This window comes from Anabrus simplex, chromosome 3, assembly GCF_040414725.1.
Source record: "Anabrus simplex isolate iqAnaSimp1 chromosome 3, ASM4041472v1, whole genome shotgun sequence".
In the NCBI taxonomy this organism is placed as follows: Eukaryota; Metazoa; Arthropoda; class Insecta; order Orthoptera; family Tettigoniidae; genus Anabrus; species Anabrus simplex.
Genome location: NC_090267.1, coordinates 223,701,071 through 223,721,013, shown reverse-complemented (window position 1 = coordinate 223,721,013; position 19,943 = coordinate 223,701,071). Strand labels below are relative to the sequence as shown.

The following is a 19,943-nucleotide window of genomic DNA, read 5'->3' as shown; positions in this document are numbered from 1 at the left end:
TCCAACATCAGACTATATCTGCTGTGGCTTGGTGGGTATTGCCTTGGCTGCTTGGTTCAGCTACAGAGGCCCCGGATTGGAGTGGATTGCGTTCGGGGAGGATGTTTCTGGGCATGGCTGGAAACAAACTCCTACAGTCTGCCCAAGGTGGTCTGCCATTGAAGTCTTTAACTTTCGATTCCCTCCGGGGCAAGGAGAGAAACTTCTGGGAATAAATGAGAAAAACTGTGATAAAGTCCGAGATTGGAATTATCTGTTTCCAAAAGATGGAATAGATGTGGCAGTGGTAAAGGCTTACTGATACATGAGTTAGAATAGTTGGCAGCTAGACAGGATGGAAACATAGGAGAAAATGAAAATGGAAATGGAAGAAATTCAATAGATTTTCCTATATATATTCTACTACCAAGACATACTATGATAAATATTCTCAAATTTAACAATTGAAAAAGAAGCCAACAATTTAACAAGTGAAAATTAATTCATGACTAGATAAGTTTCAAAATATATAAAAATTTATATTGAAGAGAGAAGCTCGCTGAACTGAAATTTACTTTGTGATACTTGAAGTGAAAAATCTTACAAAATACAATTATTGATTAAATAGTTCTTAAATACATAAACAATGATATGGAGAAAAAGTGTTGTAAGACTCATTAATCCAAAATATTACTTTGTACAGCTTGATGTGAGAAATCTTGCAGAACACAATTGATATTTAGATTGAATGTATAAGCATTGACACAAAAAAAGGAGTTAAGACTTATTAGTCCAAAATTTTACTTTGTAGTGCCTGAAGTGAGAAATCTTGCAGAGCATGATTATTGTTTAGATAGTATTGCATTAAGGTTTCTTGAATTAATCATTATAGTGCTAGTTATGGTAATGAATGAAAACGCACAGCTGTAAGCTTGCATCCGGGAGATAGTGGGTTCGAATCTCACTGTCGGCTGCCCTGAAGATGGTTTTCAGTGTTTTCCCATGTTCACACCAGGCAAATGCTGGGGCTGTACCTTAATTAAGCCCATGGCCACTTCCTTCCCAGTCCTAGCCGTTTCATGTCACATCATTGCCATAAGACCTATCTGTGTTGGTGCAACGTGAAGCAGATTGTAAGCATTAAAAAAAATTAAAAAATGAAAGTATTTGGAAGTTCAGATGCCAGAAAATTGACTTTAAAAAATACCGGGTTATGGAATTTGATTACTTACCTTGACTCTCTTCTTCTAGCGAACAGCATAATGCTGAATTAATTAAAAGAAAACCACCCAGGATCTTGAAGAGTGTATTGAGATTTTCAGGTAGCAGTCCATGTGAATCAGCAAAAATCTTGTAGATGGTTGAAATAAAACATCCGCCCATGATGGAGATAAAAGCGGCATAAAAATTTAATCGGCCATAGTTGAAAAAGAGTGGTGGTTAAGAACCACTTGTTACACAAGGTAACAGGCTGATTTAATGTAGAGGTGTCTTCCTAATCACCAAGTTGCTGCACATGATGTGCGGGAGCTGCCGAACACGGCTTTGAAGAAGAGGAAGTTTCAGCCATTATTTGCGTGGTGGATGTGTGCAGCTGGACGGCGAGCAGAGTGCTCAAAGCCAGCTTGAAGTTAACAGGTAGAGGCTGCTAACACAGCCCGTGTGTTAGGGATGAGTAATGAAGAGCACTGGCAAGCCAGCGTCTTGAGGACGAGTGATGTAAAGCGCTGGCAAGGCCAGCTTCTTGAGAATGTGTGACGAAGGAAGAGAGTGCAATGCCAGTTATATACCCAGTGGAGAAGGTGGAGCTAAAACAGTAACTAAGATTTTATGGATTGGGGAAAAGAATTATGAATAGAAAATTGTATATAACTACACTTAAATGTAAGAAATATAAAAAAGTTGCAGTGGTTGTCAAAACAATAAGGAATGAACTAGAAAACTGTAAATAAACTAAATGATGACAGAATGGCGTAATGTGAAATGTCACAGTACACAAGGCAATTGACGTGGGGGGAAGAATACCATCATCTGAGTTTTGCCAATCAAGCCTGAGAGAATTATAACATGAACTTTATGGCGTGGAAACTCTGCAGCGCCTTGGCACTTTGCAAGTACACGGCTCGTGGACCAGATAATGTCCATAACCTGATGTTGAAACACCTCATTGAGGATAGCGTCTTATATCGTCTTGGGGTGTTCAACCGAATCTGGATATAGGGCGAGTTTCTGTCACAATGGCGAGAGGGAATAGTAGTTCCTCTCCTTAAGCCTGAAAAAAATTCCAAGTGTGTAGGAAGTTACAGACCTATTTGCCTCAGTAACTGTCTGTATGAACTATTTGAGAGGATGGTGAATCATCAACTTGTGCGGAGTTTGGAAAAAAGAGGACTTTTGTCTGAGTACCAATGTGGTTTTCGAGCTGCCCGCTCTACCCCTGACCACTTGGTACTCCTGGAGAGTTCTCTCCAAGATGCATTTCTCTGCAAACAGCAGGTAGTGGTTTTTTTCTTTGATTTAGAAATGTCCTATGACACCACATGGCAATATGGCATCCTTTCAGTCCTGCATCAGTGGAATTTCCGAGGAAACGTGCCAGTTATTGCAAATTTTTTGTCTCTTTGTCTATTCCATGTCTGAGTAGGGAGGGCATATTCACAATATGTCAGGAAAATAGAGTCCCACAGGGATCGGTTCTCAGTGCCACTCTGTTTGCGATTGCCATCAACGGTATTTTTATGATAAATGTAAGAAATTTATTTCTTTTCCACCTATTCAATACAGCTCAATATGTTAAAGTTAGTGTTAAATACTCATTAAAATAAGAGTTGGTACATGTTTCACCCTTTACTATGGGGCATAATCAGCCGTATCATTACCTCAAACCATATCAGGTACCTGGTTAAAATTGATCTAAAATCTACTACAAAATTGAATACATTAAAAAACTTCCAAACCATATCAGGTACCTGGACCAGATAATGTCCATAACCTGATATTGAAACACTTCGTTGAGAATAGCGTCTTATATCTTCTTGGGGTGTTCAACCGAATCTGGATATAGGGCGAGTTTCTGTCACAGTGGCGAGAGGGAATAGTAATTGTTCTCCTTAAGCCTGAAAAAAATCCCCAAGTATGTAGGAAGTTACAGAGTAGGTGGAAAAGAAATAAATTTCTTACATTTATCATAAGACTACTTTCAATACAGATTCGCAATGATTTTCATTTCTTGTAATTGTAATTGTCACTGCTGCTGGTTCAGCAGTAATACAGTTACTATATGCAGACAATTTTGCTCTGCATTATAGCTCACAAAGTACAGCAGTCACAGAGTGACAATTACAGCAAGCTATTAGGAGAGTGGGACAGTAGACCTTAGAATATAGCTTTCAGTTTTCAACTGCAAAGTCCTCTGTTGTTCACTTCTGCCAGAAGCACACTCTTCACCTCCAACTTACCGCTTTCTTGGGCTCCTTTTCGATAGTACATTATTGTGGGAGCCATACATGCATCATTTAAAGGCCAAATGTGCAAAGAAACTGAATATTTTGAAGTTTCTTAGCAGCAGGCGAGTTGGCCGTGCAGATAGCAGCGTGCAGCCTTGAGCTTGCATCCGGGATATAATGGGTTCGAACCCCGCTGTCAGCAGCCCTGAAGATGGTTTTTCGTGGTTTCCCATTTTCACACCAGACAAATGCTGGGGCTGTACCTTAATTAAGGCCATGACTGCTTCCTTCCCACTCCTAGCTCTTTCCTATCCCATCGTCGCCATAAGACCTATCAGTGTCAGTGCTGCAACGTAAAGCCAATTGTAAAAAAAATGTCTCTTAGCACTATTACTTGGGAGGCAGACCACACAGTGGTCCTACGATTGTACAGGGCGCATATTTTATCCAGGTTAGACTACGGCAGTGCAACATATGGATCAATAAGGCAAAGCATCCTTGCAAAATTGAAGAGCATCCATCACAGCAGAATTAATTTGTCAGCTGGAGCATTCCATGTAAGTCCCGTTGCTAGCCTGAAGCGCTGGCCTTCTGACCCCAACTTGGCAGGTTCGATCCTGGCTCAGTCCTGTGGTATTTGAAGATGCTCAAATACGCCAGCCTCATGTCTGTAGGTTTACTGGCATGTTAAGGATCTCCTGGAGGACTAAATTCCGGCACTTTGGCGTCTCCAAAAACTGTAAAAGTAGTTAGTAGGACGTAAAGCCAATAACATTATTTATTATTTGAACCTGGTGTGCCGCCTTTACATCTGAAGTGCCAACGTATACTATTGACCTATGCTGCAAATTTGCAACAGATGCTACTTCACCCAAGCTATCCCTGCGTATTCCAAAATGGAAACCGTCGGCTGTACACTGCTTATCCAGAAGCAAGACATCTGGTTGGTATACTCTTGGATAGCAGTCACAGATTGTTTGATGTACCTTTGGTTCCTTGTCTTGTCAGACGATCAAGTAAAATACTTCAGTGGATATTACAACGTATACTTAAAAGGTATGGTCAAGTGTTCCACCTTTACAATACTTATAAAAAAAATGTTTATTTAATTATTTAAATAACATTTAAAAAATAATGGAACATGTTTCATCTATCTTGTAGACATCATCAGCTGAAAAGTTTTAAGATTAAGAACAAAGGACAAGGACAAAAACACATTAAAAATAATTCGGACTGCCAAATGTGTCGGTTAAAATGTTGAAGAATGAGCTGGAATGTTCTAAGCACAACTCTTGAATACTGTTAAAAGTGAAAATTAAAATATTGATACATGAGATGGTTCAATAAAATTGGTGATAGAGTCCTTCTTAATGTGATGATGCTGTGTTGACATACAGTTTGCCGATTCGTCGGTAGAAACTTGGTGATATAGAGCACAATGTTTATTTCCAGTAGAATGAAGATAATTGTTAAACGTAAGTTAAACATGAGTGAGGGTTCCGGTAAAATGGTATTGAGTTCATCTTGTGATGATGTTAACAATTCTTGATAAAATAAAGTAGGCAGAATATCTGATCGTGATTTCATACATGGAATGTGCAGTAGAGTGCCCTAGAACGAGATTGATGGCTATTATTAGCGTTAAAAGTAGTCAAGGTTTTGAAGCATCTTATAATACAAAAGAATGAAATGAAAATAAAATGCGACACATCTGATTACTTATGTTCCTGCCTACCCAAGAATGGCTAGCTCAGCATATATAGATGTTTTATGGTTGACAGGAGGTGAACTAGGGAGGCCGTGTGTGATGGAAGCTGGTATGAGGGGAGAGTAGGGGAAGGCTGGAACCAATAGGCAGGAAGTGACTACATGGAGGCTTGTTACAAGGCTTGTCCAAATAAGAATTGTTGAGTAATGCCTCGAAAATTACGTTCACAGTTTCTGAAATTTCATTTAAATTGTAAGTAGGATTGCATTTTTGGTCTATATTAATAAAGATGTTTTCTAAAACATTGAGTAAATTTCCCTTGTTATAAAAATAAAGTATTTTTAAGTCCTGCTCTATGGAGGTGAAGGAATGATTGGACTCTGTTATATGAGTGCTCAGGGCGGAATATTTTTTGTTTTCGTTTCACAAGAGGAGGGACCAGGATTTAAGTGGACATCTCCAGCCAGCAGTAGGAGGCAAAGCAAGCCTCTAATCAATGAGTGACCAGGCCTAGGCTTGTTCAGCTCAGAGCGAGTAGGGAGGTGCCTGTAAGTCTGGAAAATGGCGCATCCAGTCAGAGAGAATGCCAGAATGTAGTAGTTTTTCTCTGCTAGTAGCCATTTCAGTAAGACAATGCAACATGTCATGCAACTAGAAATGTCAGACATCGACCTGAAGAGCACAACCAAGACTTCAAGTAATTCGTTGGCCCCTAATTCCATAACCTTGAAGTCATTTGAGCACCTGTGTGACCACCTCACTTGTCATTGTTAGCTCTTAGGATCCTCCATCACAGATGATTTAGTCCTAATGGCAGATGACGTCAACATTGCCTACCTCCAGGTTAAAGCATTACAAGACGTAGCTGAAGCTGTAGGTTTCCAAATATCTTTTGAAAAAAAACTGCAGTAATAATGTCAGACCATCATAATACCATATCATTTCTAGATAGTCCGGCTCCATGGCTAAATGGTTAGCGTGCTGGTCTTTGGCCACAGGGGTCCCGGGTTCGATTCCCGGCAGGGTCGGGAATTTTAACCATAATTGGTTAATTTCGCTGGCACGGGGGCTGGGCGTATGTGTCGTCTTCATCATCATTTCATCTTCATCACGACGCGCAGGTCGCCTACGGGAGTCAAATAAAAAGACCTGCATCTGGCGAGCCGAACATGTCCTCGGACACTCCCGGCACTAAAAGCCATATGCCATTTCATTTCATTTCATTTCATTTCATTTCATTTCTAGATACCAGATATGGGAAAATCAAATTTTGCATTTTGAAGCATCTTGGAGAGAGCCTTTCCTTTTAATGCATCAGAGAAAGAAGCTCTGAAATACTTGGCCAAATGCACGGAAACAGTTTTTCACCTCTTGAAATCCACATCAGTCCAGATCGATCTCATGGGAGGCCAAGTACTGCACTACATCATAATAGTATGTCCTGAAGCCTGATATGCTGCTGAATGTTTGGCCCTCGCTCACCACAGTGAGAAAGAGAAAATCCAAATGAAAGGGAGGAAATTCCTAAGAAAGATCCTGGGCCCATGTCAAAATTGTGAGGGTGAGTATCACCTCAGGTCATATGCAGAAACTGTACTCTAAATTTGAAAAGCTTCTATCTAGGAAGCATCTTATGTATGGTCATTTGTCTCAAATGCCCAACGCCAGAATATCTTGAAGAATTTGTGATCTCTCATGACTTGGCAATGGACCACTCTATGGACAACTGTGGTGAAGTATCTGGCTGGTGTTTTTGAGACACTGCTTTAAGAAAGGAGGCAATTCAGGACCTGGGAACATAAATTAAAGGATCTTCTGGAAAATGAAGATGACCTAGTGAAAAATGTCCGAAGAGCAATGAACTGCATTTTGTATCGAGATCAGGTGTTAACCATGGTCCTAAGAGCCCAAAACGATATGTTAAAACAATAATGATGATAATCAGTTTACAGTGCCAGTTTTGAAAAAACTGCATGTTAGAGCATTGAAATATGAAGGGCACTAGGAAAGTTTTGCAATGTGAGTGAACGCTTTAGACTTTTTCAAAATAATTTCTACCACACTCAATACACTTGTCCATACGTCGAAACCAGTCACTGAACCAACTCTGCCACTTTTCTTCGGTTATATTTGCATACTCTTGATACCATGCTGCCAGAAGCTCCTCGTCGGATACAAAACGTCGCCCTTTCAGCTTCATCTTCACTTCCAGATTTAGTCTGGAAAAGTGCGAAGTCACATGGGGCAAGATCAGGACTGTACGGAGGGTGATCAAACACAGTCAACCCTGAAAATCCATTGTTACATTAGCACGATGTGCTGGAGCATTGTCGTGGTGCAAGAGCCAAGTGTTGAGCCGTGACCTTGGACGAAGCTGCTTGAGAGCCTAGATGACCTGAGGCAGACAAGTCTCACCGTACCACTTCGCAGTAACTGTCCTTTGTGTTTCTAGCACAACCCGAGTCAGGATGCCCCGTTTAGTGAAGGATACTGCAATCATCCTTATCTTCAAACAGCCACACCTTGTTCTGGGATTTTGTTGGGACATCGTAATAAAAAGCCAAGTTTCGTCACCTGTAACGATGCTATTGACATTGCGCAAAGTCCTATTTTCAAACTGTTTTAGCATTTCTCGGCACCATTCCACTCGATGTACCCTTTGTTCCTCTGAAAGTAAATGGGGCACCCAAATGGAACAAACCTTTCTAACATGGAGATGGTCATGTGGAATTGAATGAATAGCTGGTGCAGGGATGTGGAGGGTCTCTTCTACCTGCCGATATGTCAACCGCCTCTCTTGCTGCAACATTTTCCTCACAGCTTCAATGTTTTCCTCAGTCACTGATTCAGACGGTCGCCCAGAACAAGGATCGTCTTCAACCCCAAAATTTCCCCTCTGGAACTCTTTATACCAGCAGAAAATTGTTGTCTGATGTGGACAGTCTTTCCCCAGCACAGGAGTTATTTCCTCCAGGTACTGGTCAATAGTTAATCCACGAGTAAAATTGTAGCTGATAATTGCGCGATATTCACCTTTAGACCACACTGACATCTTGCTTTCAATCCCACTGCTTGGTAACAAATGGTGTGAAGGTCTGCCTTGCTATTTTCTAGACCGGTTTCCACCCCTCTTTTCATCCCTCACCATAACAGGGGTGTCCAGCCAACCGATTTTGCATATTGCAAAACTTCCCTAGTGCCCTTTGTATACTGAAATGCACAAATAGCTTTCAAAGTCTTTTCAGATTTAGTCTTTGATCATGATGGTCAACAGGGAACAAGGATCTTTCAACATCATTTTGGGCATTATTGAATGTTGTCAACATAAGCATATGACTTGTCTTAGGATTGCCCCTTACAACGCTTAATTTCCAATTCAACTGAACCAAAAAGTTATTTTCCAAGGCTAAAGCAGGGACATTCAGTTGTTGTAACTGAAAAGCTCAGCCTGAAGTGTTTCCTTTTCTGAGCGGAGAAGACTAATTAAAATTTCTTGTTAATAATCACATGATCTCGTGCATAAGTTATTGGGCAGTAAGTGCTTTCTTGCATTAGTGGTCATTCACACCTGTTTCAGGCATCATCTCAAGGGATATTCTTTGGATGTTTAATGCCACATTCTTTAATAGTTTCTCTTCCTTCCAGGAGGTGTCTATTATAGTGCAGTGTTTGATGATTATCAATATTTTGGGCCGAAAGAGAATGTGACCAGCATGCATTTGAGTGTGTTATATTGTGTTAGGCAAAATATGAGAGTATATTATGGTGGTGTTTCAGATCATTCTATCTCTTGGGAAGAAAGAGTTCAGCCATGCTGACCACCAGTCAGTATTTATTGGAAATGATGGCCACTGGGTGAGTTACATTTAAAATAGAAATAGTAATTTGTCTGTAATCCATGATACTCCTTATGACAAGAATTCTCAGTTGCATTGAAAACAAATGCAATGACAGTTTTAAATTTTGTTAGCCTGAAAGCAATTGATTGTGTACTCTATAAAATAAGGATATCCAAGGACAGACAAAACCATTATTTGGGATTTAAAATTATTCTATTTCGCTTCTAAGGACTATTTGACATTGATATTTGACTTTTCTTTAAGTTCTAGAATTTGTGTGCAGGAGTCCCTCCTCCCCCCTGCCCATTTATGCATTTTAGGTGAAGGAAATGATAAAGTTCCTGTTATAGAAACGTTTGTTTGTTGTGGATATATTTGAAGAAGAAGAAACAAAAAATAATCATACTTTACCTTTCTCTGACCCCCTTAACAAATTTGTGTAATCTTTTGTATGTCAAGTGGCATGTAGCCACTGAAAATTACTATTTAAGTTCTGGCCCACCTACTGCACCTGGCCACACCTGAGTCCCAGACTAGCATTTATATCAGGGGTGTTTGGTTCATCTTTAAAAGTCTGTAATCAAATAGCGCTCAAGTTATACTACAGGGGTGAATGGGTCATGCAAATTTAAATAGGGGTGAGGGCTCATCCATAACAACTGAAGGGAAAGACTCCACATTAAGATGGGGAAATGATATGATTGCTTACCATGGGCAGAACTGACTATCTGCAAGAAAAATGTAATGGAACTATTTCATTTTGAAATGCACAAAGAAGCAATTTATTAACTTGTGCAATGTTTATGATCTCACATAGATTTCAAAATACAACGACAATAAACAGAAACAACAGCAAAAAAACCTGAAAAATAAAAATACAAATCGTACCATGACCATCCTACCATTTTGATGGAAGGAACGGTCACTAAATAGGGTCGAACAGCATCCTGTGTACTTTGACACAGACCTGAATTGTTCGAAAAAATGGACCCGTATGGGTCGAACCTTTCACCATTTGGGGAGACGTGGGCATGAACACAAACCTATCTTGAGGTCACCTCCTTGTTCCCCTAGATGAGTTACCTCCAGGGCTATTCACATCATCTGATAACCTGGAATCCTGCCTAAGAAATGTTACCATAACAGGGGAGGATTCGATGGAGAGACCCTAACCTAACCATCCAGAGTTACGAGCCTTATTTTACTGTTTTGCACTGTTATTTTGACACACAAAAGTCTCGGAAGGTGTCCTTAAAAACTCGTACAATCCTCACATTCATCAGCCATGGTCTCAACCATGAGACCTGTGAACTTTGGCTCATGGCAGAAGAATGCTTGATGGTAAGCAGCTGTGTTAAATATTAGATGGAAGGAGCGATTGTAGCACTCTTCTTCACTTGTGCTTTTAGAAGACTACAGTTTTATCTCTTCACACGAGAGTTACAACAGTCTAACCATTTTTATATTATTATAAACACTTGATCTAAGCAGCAGAAACGTCTCTTTACTAATTTCTTAAAATTGTGTTCAAACTCCACTCGGAGGTATTAACTACATTCTTCATCATTATTCTGACACTTGAACTGTTCAAATCCCGATAATTTTATCTAACACCCTCAACCATCACAAGGCCCCACTTTACTTGTTTCAATGTAACTTTTTTGTTTGTTTTGTAAACTTCACTTGAAGTGAACAACAGTAACGTCTCTTTACTAGCTTTTATATATATATTAATACTCCATTTGGAATTATCAACTAAATGTTTTTTCTTTTATCATTATTGTAACGCCCTCAACCTCCACAGGGAGCCACTTTACAAGGTTTAACGTAACAATTTACGTTCTTATAAAATTACCAGTGTACAATTTGTTACCAATTTTTAAACAAGGACATTCAAGAAAGTGTATAAATTTACGACTGTTTGTATTTAAGACTTTATTAGGGCTTCATTTTAAGAATATCATAACTATTGTTAACCATTTGCTCACCATTTGAAGCACATTTCCAACATCATCCTCACATTCATATGTAATTTAAATACAATCAGGTACCTGATTAATTACCTTTCAGATTGAGATTAAGGCTGAAGATGCCCTTAATTAAAGGGCGAAATATGTCCCTATAATTTTATTCAAGATTTAATTTCTTAATTAAAATCTCTATTTATGTATTGAATAGGTGGAATAAATAAATTTTAATATTTATTTGACTTCATTAATTAGTCATTACCTAATTTGAAATTTAATCTTCTGATTATTAGACTAATAATTGTCCTTTAATCCTCAAATTCTGGCTCACTCGGGTGGTATTTGAAGGTGCTCAAATACATCAGCCTTGTGTCGGTAGAATTACTGGTACATAAAAGAACTCCTGCAGGACAAAATTCTGGCACCTCGGCATCTCCAAAAATATAAAAAGTAGTTAGTGGGACATAAAAGCATAACATTATTATCTAATTCTGTGTCCTTTTATTTTTCTTACTCATTTCATTTTATTGTCCTATCAGTTTATTACCAGTTTAATAATTGATTATTATAACACTATCAATTATACTTATCCCCACAAACTGAACTTGACACAACAATTCATCAGTGAACTGAAATTTCTATCCTCAGTTTTGTTTTGTTTCTCACAATCTTTTTAATTTTACACATATTTCTTTTATTTCATTGGCTTTTCCTTTCAATAGAATATAATATGATTCTCTTTTCTACTAATGCTTTACTTTCCTAAGAATTTATCACTTGAGCACTGAGTAAATTACATCATCATAATGAAGCACAAAAATATTCTTTTCACTATTAGAAATTCCTAGGTTTGACGCTGATCTGAGCATTCCACCGTGGCAGAACACATGAAGTCCAGATGTCCCTCAACAATATTCACATAGCAAATGTGACATCATATGTGCATGACACTCAATGCATATAACCCACACAAACACATAACTGAAATACACGTCTGTTATAAATATATTTACATGGTTACTAACTTTCATGATTTTTACTGTTTATTATTAAACACTCATCATAACAATTATTATTCTGTTGATGACCTTTTCACGTGCCTCTCTAATTATATGTCCTCAACTTATTAAGTTTGTGATTGAATCCATTAGAAATCACTTTGTAGAACTAGCCCTCTATTTCAACATAGTGTAACACATTGGGATTTTACCAGAGACTTATGTGCCCTCTCCTTTACATCCTTACTACAACCCCTAAGTACCCTCATAATCATGTGCGGAGATCTGTACCCGTTATTTACAATCCCATTTATGTTATTACCCAATGAAGATCTTTCCTTGTACTAACATCTAGGTACTTGAAGTGATCACCATAAGGAACTTAAACCCCATCAACGCAGCAATTAAAACTGAGAGGACTTTTCTTATTAGTGAAACTCACAACCTGACTTTGAACTCTGTTTATCATCTTACCTTTGCCTGCTGTTATCTCACAATATTGTAGAGGTCTTTTTGCAGTTGCTCACAATCTTGTAACTTATGTATTACTCTATACAAAATAATATCATCCACAAAAAACCTTATCTCTGATTCCAGTTCTTTACTCATGTCATTTACATATATAAAAGAAAACATTAAAGGTCCAATAATACTGCCTTGAGGAATTCCCCTCTTAATGATTACAGGATCAGATAAAGCTTTGTATAGTTCGATAGCCCTCATTTTTCCAGTATTCTCCCATAATTTACCGTATCATATGCCTTAGATAGGTCAATCACAATACAGTCCATTTGACCTCCTGAATCCAAGATACTGCTATATCTTGCTGGAATCGTACAAGTTTAGCTTAAGTGGAATAACCTTTCCTAAACCCAAACTGCTTTTTATCGAACCAGATATTAATTTTGCAAACATATCTAACGTAATCAGAAAGAATGCTTTCCCAAAGCTCACATACAATGCATGTCAAACTGACTGGCCTGTAATTTTCAACTTTGTCTATCACCCCTTCCTTTATACACAGGGTCTACTATAGCAATTCTCCATTCATTTGGTATAGCTCCTTCATGCAAACAATAGTCAAATAAGTACTTCAGATATAGTACTATATCCCAACCCATTTAGTATATCCCCGGAAATCTTATCAATTCCAGTTGCTTTTCTAGGTTTTTCTTTTAACTTGGCCATGTGATTAGGACTGTGTAGCTGTGAGCTTGCATCCAGGAGATAGTGGGTTCGAATCCCACTGTTGGCAGCCTTGAAGATGGTTTTCTGTGGTTTCCCATTTTCACGCCAGGCAAATGCTGGAGCTGTACTTTAATTAAGGCCATGGCCATTTCCTTCCAACTCCTAGCCCATTCCTGTCCCATCGTCGCCATAAGACCTTGCTGTGTTGGTGCAACGTAAAGCCACTAGCAAAAAAAAAAAAAAAAAAAAAAAAAAAATTTTTGACTTCTGTATGTTATTGTAAATATCAATGTTGTCATAGGTAAATTTCATTACTACTTCAATATTAGTCACCTCCTATGTCTGGAAGTTATCTCTTTAACCAACAATCTTTACATACTGCTGACTGAATACTTCTGCCTTCTGAAGTTATTCGCACGCACAATCACCTTGTCCATTAATGATTCCTGGAACATCCTCCTTGGAAACTGTTTCTGCCTTGAAGTACCTATACATACTCTTCCATTTTACACTGAAGTTTTACGACTGCCTATTATGCTTGCCATCATGTTCAGCAAGAGATGTTTTTCAATGACCATTAGTCTGCGTTTTATTGTACAGAAGCTGTGCATTTACAACAACAGTACCAAAAAGATCATCATCTGCAACTTTGTGGCACAATCTGTTGGTTTTTCTCATTGCAGGGTGATGTGAGAAAAGTGTGTCTGCAATATCTCTTCCTCCTTTCATTTTGTTGTATGTTTTATTGTCTTTGGTTCCATCACATCTTCGTATTTTCTATTCTTCTTGCCGTAGCAACTACATCATTAGAATATTTGGTTGACAAAATCAGCATGCCCCGCTGATCTCTCCACTTCATCACAATTAATCCATTTCCATTCTTGATTGCAATGCTTTCTCCTTTCTTTAGCTTTGCATGTACAATGTCGTTTGGTGAATTTTTTTCATTTTTCCTAACCTCACCAATAAAATGTGTCTTCCAGCCCAGTAGCACCTCAGCTAACTCAATTGATTAGTAGTAATTGCTGGTGCAGGGAAAGCAACCACTGTCCAGATATGCGTCAATAAGTTCCATTACAACTTGAGTAGCCATGCTTAGTGGATTCTTATCATTGAATGTACCTTTACCAGCATATACTCTTGTTTTGTAGGTCATCATACAGTTTATATTCTTTAACACCATACCTCAGGGCCTTACAAGGCATAAATTGCTGAAATGATAAGTGACTCCACTAGGGAATCATTGATTCATCAACTACGAGGTTTTCACACTCGTGAATTTCTTATGCGTGTGTGTGGTTGGATCCTGTGCAACTTTCCAGCAAGAGAATCGTTGGGACCAAACTGCTAGAATCAAAGTAGTAACTAAAAATGATTTCTTGGCATTGCCTTACCAGCTACACAATTTGCATTCTACAAAAAACTGGCTCCAGTATTGTGATAATGAAGGCATTCATAAGAAATCCATCCACAATCTCAGACCTAAAAAAACTTTCATTTTCTGCTTTGTAGTATCAGACCACTCCTTCAGATGACTAGACCACTTAATCTGCTTAGACGCTAGTGTATGAGTTGCATTCAGATTAGTTTGTAGTACCATCAAATCAAGAACTTTATCTTTTAGGAACAGGCAGTAAAATCCATGTGTTGTAGCTGAAGATATCTTAATTTGAAGGATTATAAGCTCGTGGCTTGTAACTGGAATATCTTTATGTGCCCCTACACAAGGACCCTAGTCATTATTGTCCACATGATTGTCTACACAATTTGCACCACCTATAACATCACTTTTTTCAGTGCTACCTTAGTCATCTGCTTCACTCGATCCATCCACCATACTCTACTGGAATCACTAGCATTATGTTCACTGTCATCAACACATAAATCTTCCTCTCCATCAGAATCCATTAGTAATTCATGAATATCCACATCACTAATTCTCTTCTTGACAAGTCACTTACCATTTCCACTGAGAATATTACTTTTCTTTATAGTTTTGCACAACTATACAAATAGAATGATAAAATTTGCACATAAACAAGAAATAAACTGTGTGGTTTTTTTTTTATTTGATAACTGTTACGTTCTTCAGTCTGCTGAATTAAGTTTTTTTTACAAGTATTTCATAAATTTATTTATTCAGAATTAGTTTCAGAAGGGTGAAGAACCTAACAGTTATAAATGGACGGAGTTAAAACTGAAAAGAGATGGCTTGAGATATTTTTTCAAAAAAAGTGTTTGGTTCACTTACACTTGTGAGAATGACCACTGGCCATTCATTGGTTTTGAAGGAACACTGTGAAAGACATAGCTGGAATGGACCATTTACTTTGCTCTTCACGTAGTACGAAAGTAATGCGCGTAGATGTCACACCTGATCTTCAACAGCATATCGCACAAAATTCTGCTGTGCAGCCATTTGGTATCACGCCTGCCATCTCAGATTTGAAGACCAACATGACCCCATATGACCGCACTTGGCATCCAACATGTTACATTGGATCAGAGACCCATAATTCACACTTATTTTTCAGATTTCAGGTAAAATGAGCTCAGAAAAGAAATATAACTTTTCTTTAACATCCAAACCTTCCTGATGTGTATAATACACAATCCTGTACTTCATGTACTTTGTTAAATATCCCTGGACATTAGCTGGATATGACTTTGTCAGATTAGAGAGGTTTCAGACACCACCTGAGTGGATATTTGACATTGAAAAGCAGTGTGATTGGGAAGATTGCATGCAGCAAGTATTTATGAAGTCATCCTACTCTGATCTGTCTTTATCTTGGATTGTATACTTCTTGTACATGTGCTGCCTCGTAATCTTTTACCAAGAGCAGCTAAAACAAATCTTTCAAACTCAATGTGAACATGTGATAACGTGGAATAATAGGTACAGCCAAATTTTCAGGATACATTACTCTCACGCAGAAGAAGAAAATTTCTTATGTGGACATTGACCCGGAAACGCTTTATTTCCATGTTAGAAATATTTGAACATTTCATGCAAGGAGTAGTTTCATATGTATGCTGGTACATTCTCTTCCTGTGTTTCCTGTAATTAATATATTATGTAGAGTTGCAGAAAAGGAATTCTGACATAGAAGTAAAGAGTTTCCAGACAATTGTCCATATAACGTATTTTCTTCTCTACATGTAAGGAAAGTGTCCTGAAAGTTCGGCCATATCTTATTGTTACACCCTATATAACTGGCAGCAATATAATTTATGATGGCACATATTGTGTGCACGTTTGTAATCTGAATGTCGATGCCGTCCACTTTATTTGCAGCTTGAATGCAATTGTGATCATGACTTGCACTTAACTCCCTAATAAGAAGATAGAGCTGAATATGTCACTGCCTTGGAATTTAAATCCAAATCCTCCACTCTGGCCAGGAGCATTAATCAGTTCCAATAGGAAAGGCAACACAAGAGAAAGATGCAGTTAGTTCTTGGATATCAAAATTAACTGTTTTAGGCAACATCTGGATTCTTCATTTGGATGTAGGTTTCAGTGCATTCGAAGGTAATTCCAAAAATAAATGTCTCCTATTATTTTATAAATACATAGACCTGTTTATTTCTACAATGGTTTTCATCATTTCATAGCTTGAACATTTAGCTATTTTTCTACAGGTTGGTTGATCCATTTTTATAGATGCTGTGACAGTTTTTCTATGCCCATGTCATACCAGCTTGCCGCCATGCTGTTCAGGAAGTTGTGAACCTCATCTTTCACCTCGTCGTAGGTGCTGAATCGCTTTCGAGCCAAATGTTCTCTCAACTTAGGGAACAAGTGATTGTCACTGGGCGCCAAGTCGGGGGGACTATAGGGTGGGTGGGTGGTGATGTTCCACTGAAACTGTTGCAGGAAAGCAAGGGTTTGCCGGGCGACGTGCAGGCGTGCGTTGTCATGGAGAATGTTTACGCCCTTGCTCAACATTCCTCTTCTCTGGTTCTGAATTGCCCGTCTGAGTTTTTTCTCACAGTACCTGTCAGCATTAATGGTCCTAGCGGGCATAAAGTCGACCAATAATACCTACCTTTTCGATCCCAAAACACAGTTGTCATTACTTTACCGGCAGACTGTGTTTGCTTGAATTTCCGCGGCTTTGGCGAAGAGGGATGACGCCACTGAGATGATTGTCGCTTGGTCTCAGGTGTAAAGTGAAATGACCAGGTTTTGTCACCCATGACAATTGAGTCCAAACAGTTGTCCTGTTCGGCTGCAAAGCGTTGAAGAAATGCGCAGGAAGAATCAACTCGTTGCCGCATATAGTCTGTAGTCAGCATGCGTGGCACCCATCTTGTGCACATCTTCTGGTATTTCAACTTTTCCTTTAAAATTCTGTGAGCAATGCTTCGGGAAACCTCAGGAACCAAAGTGCAGAGGTCATCCGGAGTGATTTGCCGATCTTCACAATGATTTGCTCAACCTTCACGACTGTCTCGACAGAAATTGACAGTCTCCCACTCCTTTGTTCGTCGTGAATTTCAGTCCGACTGGCTGCAAACTCTCTCCACCACTTACGAACATTTTTTTTACATTCATGCACGACTCACCATACACTTCCATCAATTGGTGATGGATTTCAATCTGTTCAGTACCTTTTGCATTCAAAAACCAAATAACTGCGCGCACTTCACACTTGGCGGTAACATCCAACGTGAGCTCCATTCTCAACGGCTGTCAAGCCAAGACAGAGTGCCTCAGTGCGGCGTGCACATGTTTATATGCGAGCGTGGGAAACACTCTTCACAATATTGTGACCAACAGCCACACAAACAGAGTTCTGTGTTTATAAAATAATAGGAGACCTTATTTTTGGGATTACCTTCGTACAAATATTATGTAGTCTGAAACTCATTCCTAATTTTTGTATTAATTCTTCATTGTTGACTGTTGGAGGAAGCAATATATTTGTATTCCATTCTTAGAGTAAATCCATTACTAATAATCTTTTCATGTGGCCATTTTAATGTGCATAAAAATATAGGAAAAATATTTATTGACCATAAGCATTATTTACATTAAGGAATATCTGTAGTGTCTTTAACGCATAAATTATGGTGCACTGTTTTCTTGTAATTAATCTGCTCTGTAATATCTAGTCATTATGCAGTTGTGAAACTCGTCATGTGAGTGTAATTTTTAACATGAATTCATCTTTGATTGAGAGTCTGCTTACAGTTGAAGGAGTATGACCGGGAACTGGAGCCATTTGATGGTCGACTGTTTGAATTTTCAATAACTTTCCCTCCGAGTTACCCATATGAGGAAAATGAGAAGGGAGCGGACCGCTACATGAAAACACGATGCCCCTCATGGTGTGATCGTGTTGTCCTCAGCAGTACTGCAAAATCTCTAGTCAGTAATGTAAGTATTGTACTCATGTCATTAATAAATAAGAACTCAATTAAACAAAACAAAATGCAATCATTTCAGTATATATTTCAGTTTTGTGGCTATAAGTTCTCTCTTTGTTTTATATTTTATTTGAACAAGCATTGTTGACAACTGGGAATTCTGGTTAACTAAACTAATTTTATGAATTTAAATCATCAGAGATTGGAAGCTAGGATAGAGGATAGGATGAACTCCACTTATTCAAACACTGTCACTTTTGTAGATTGACTGCTGTGTCATCAATCCTAGTTCCTTCAGTTTGTTTGGAGTTAGTTTTCTTATTCTTGTCTTATATTTTGTTGCTCCCTCCAACCACACTAATCTGTCATTGTGTTTCTCCTGTTGTGTGTTCTTTCTCCCAAGCTTAATATCTTCCATGCGTGATTTATATTCATACACACTTGTCTGTTCAATTTCCCTTGCTATAATTTAGTTTGTGAGTCACTTAACTGTACACTGTACTGCTCACATCAAGCAGAGATATTTGTATTAGAAAGATATTTTTGAAAATGTTTGTGTAAAGCATGGCATTGTTTGGAATTGAAACACTGACAATGGCTAGTGCAGAAAGGAGAATAGAAGCTTTTGAAATGGCATGTTACAGAAGACTGCTGAAGGTGAGATGGGTAGTTCAGATCACAAATGAAGAAATACTGAATCGATTTAGTGAGAGGAGAATGGTTTGGCGTAATTTGACAAGAAGAAGAGATACGGTGATAGGACACATCTTGAAACACCCAGAACTTGTTCATTTAGTTTTTGAGGCAAGTGTAGGTAGGTGGTAAGAACAGTAGGAATAGCCTAAAGCATGAATGTGACAAACAGATTAGAGTAGATGTAAGATGTAATATTTAACATAGAAATGAAAAGTTAGCTAGCACAGGATAGGGTGGCATGGAGTGTTGTATCAAACCAGTCTATGGAGTGATGACTCTAAACAACAACAACAACAACAAAACAGCAGTTTGTGGCCATTATGGGAATTCATTGTACCTTTGCTTGTTGCACAGAAGTACCTAAGCCAACAGCAGTAGTGGAGAAAGAAGGCACAATCACTTAGATCAGTCAGCATGAATGTAGAACCTCTGAGCTTGGTGGGGTCAACCACTTCCATACTTCTGAGCTTCTGTATGTACATGTTCAGACTATAACGTGTGAACAATTTCACTGCCAAAATAAATTCAACTTGCAAAATAGTCTCATAGCATGATGGAGCACTTTTTGCCAAAATGTGAGTTGCAATGAAGTACCAACGCCAGTAAAGAAATGAAGAATGGAAGCTAGTGTATTAGCTTAGAATAGCTGTGTAAACTAGAAGATCCAGGTTGGATTCCCGACCTCAACCTTTCCTCCCAATAGTGTAATGGAAAAAAATGTGTCATGTGTTTGTATGTTTGTACTT

General features: G+C 38.5%; 1 protein-coding gene across 6 annotated transcripts in view; it reads left to right on the top strand.

Annotated features, from left to right (window-relative positions):
* 5PtaseI (inositol polyphosphate-5-phosphatase A) overlaps positions 1-19,943 on the top strand; it is a 589,076-nt gene that overhangs the window by 292,711 nt on the left and 276,422 nt on the right. For all 6 annotated transcript variants that reach the window (XM_067142880.2, XM_067142882.2, XM_067142879.2 and 3 more), the window contains exons 11-12: positions 8,911-8,988; positions 18,326-18,511. In XM_067142880.2, the coding sequence (XP_066998981.1) occupies positions 8,911-8,988; positions 18,326-18,511 (264 nt within the window). The remainder of the gene's footprint in view (positions 1-8,910; positions 8,989-18,325; positions 18,512-19,943) is intronic.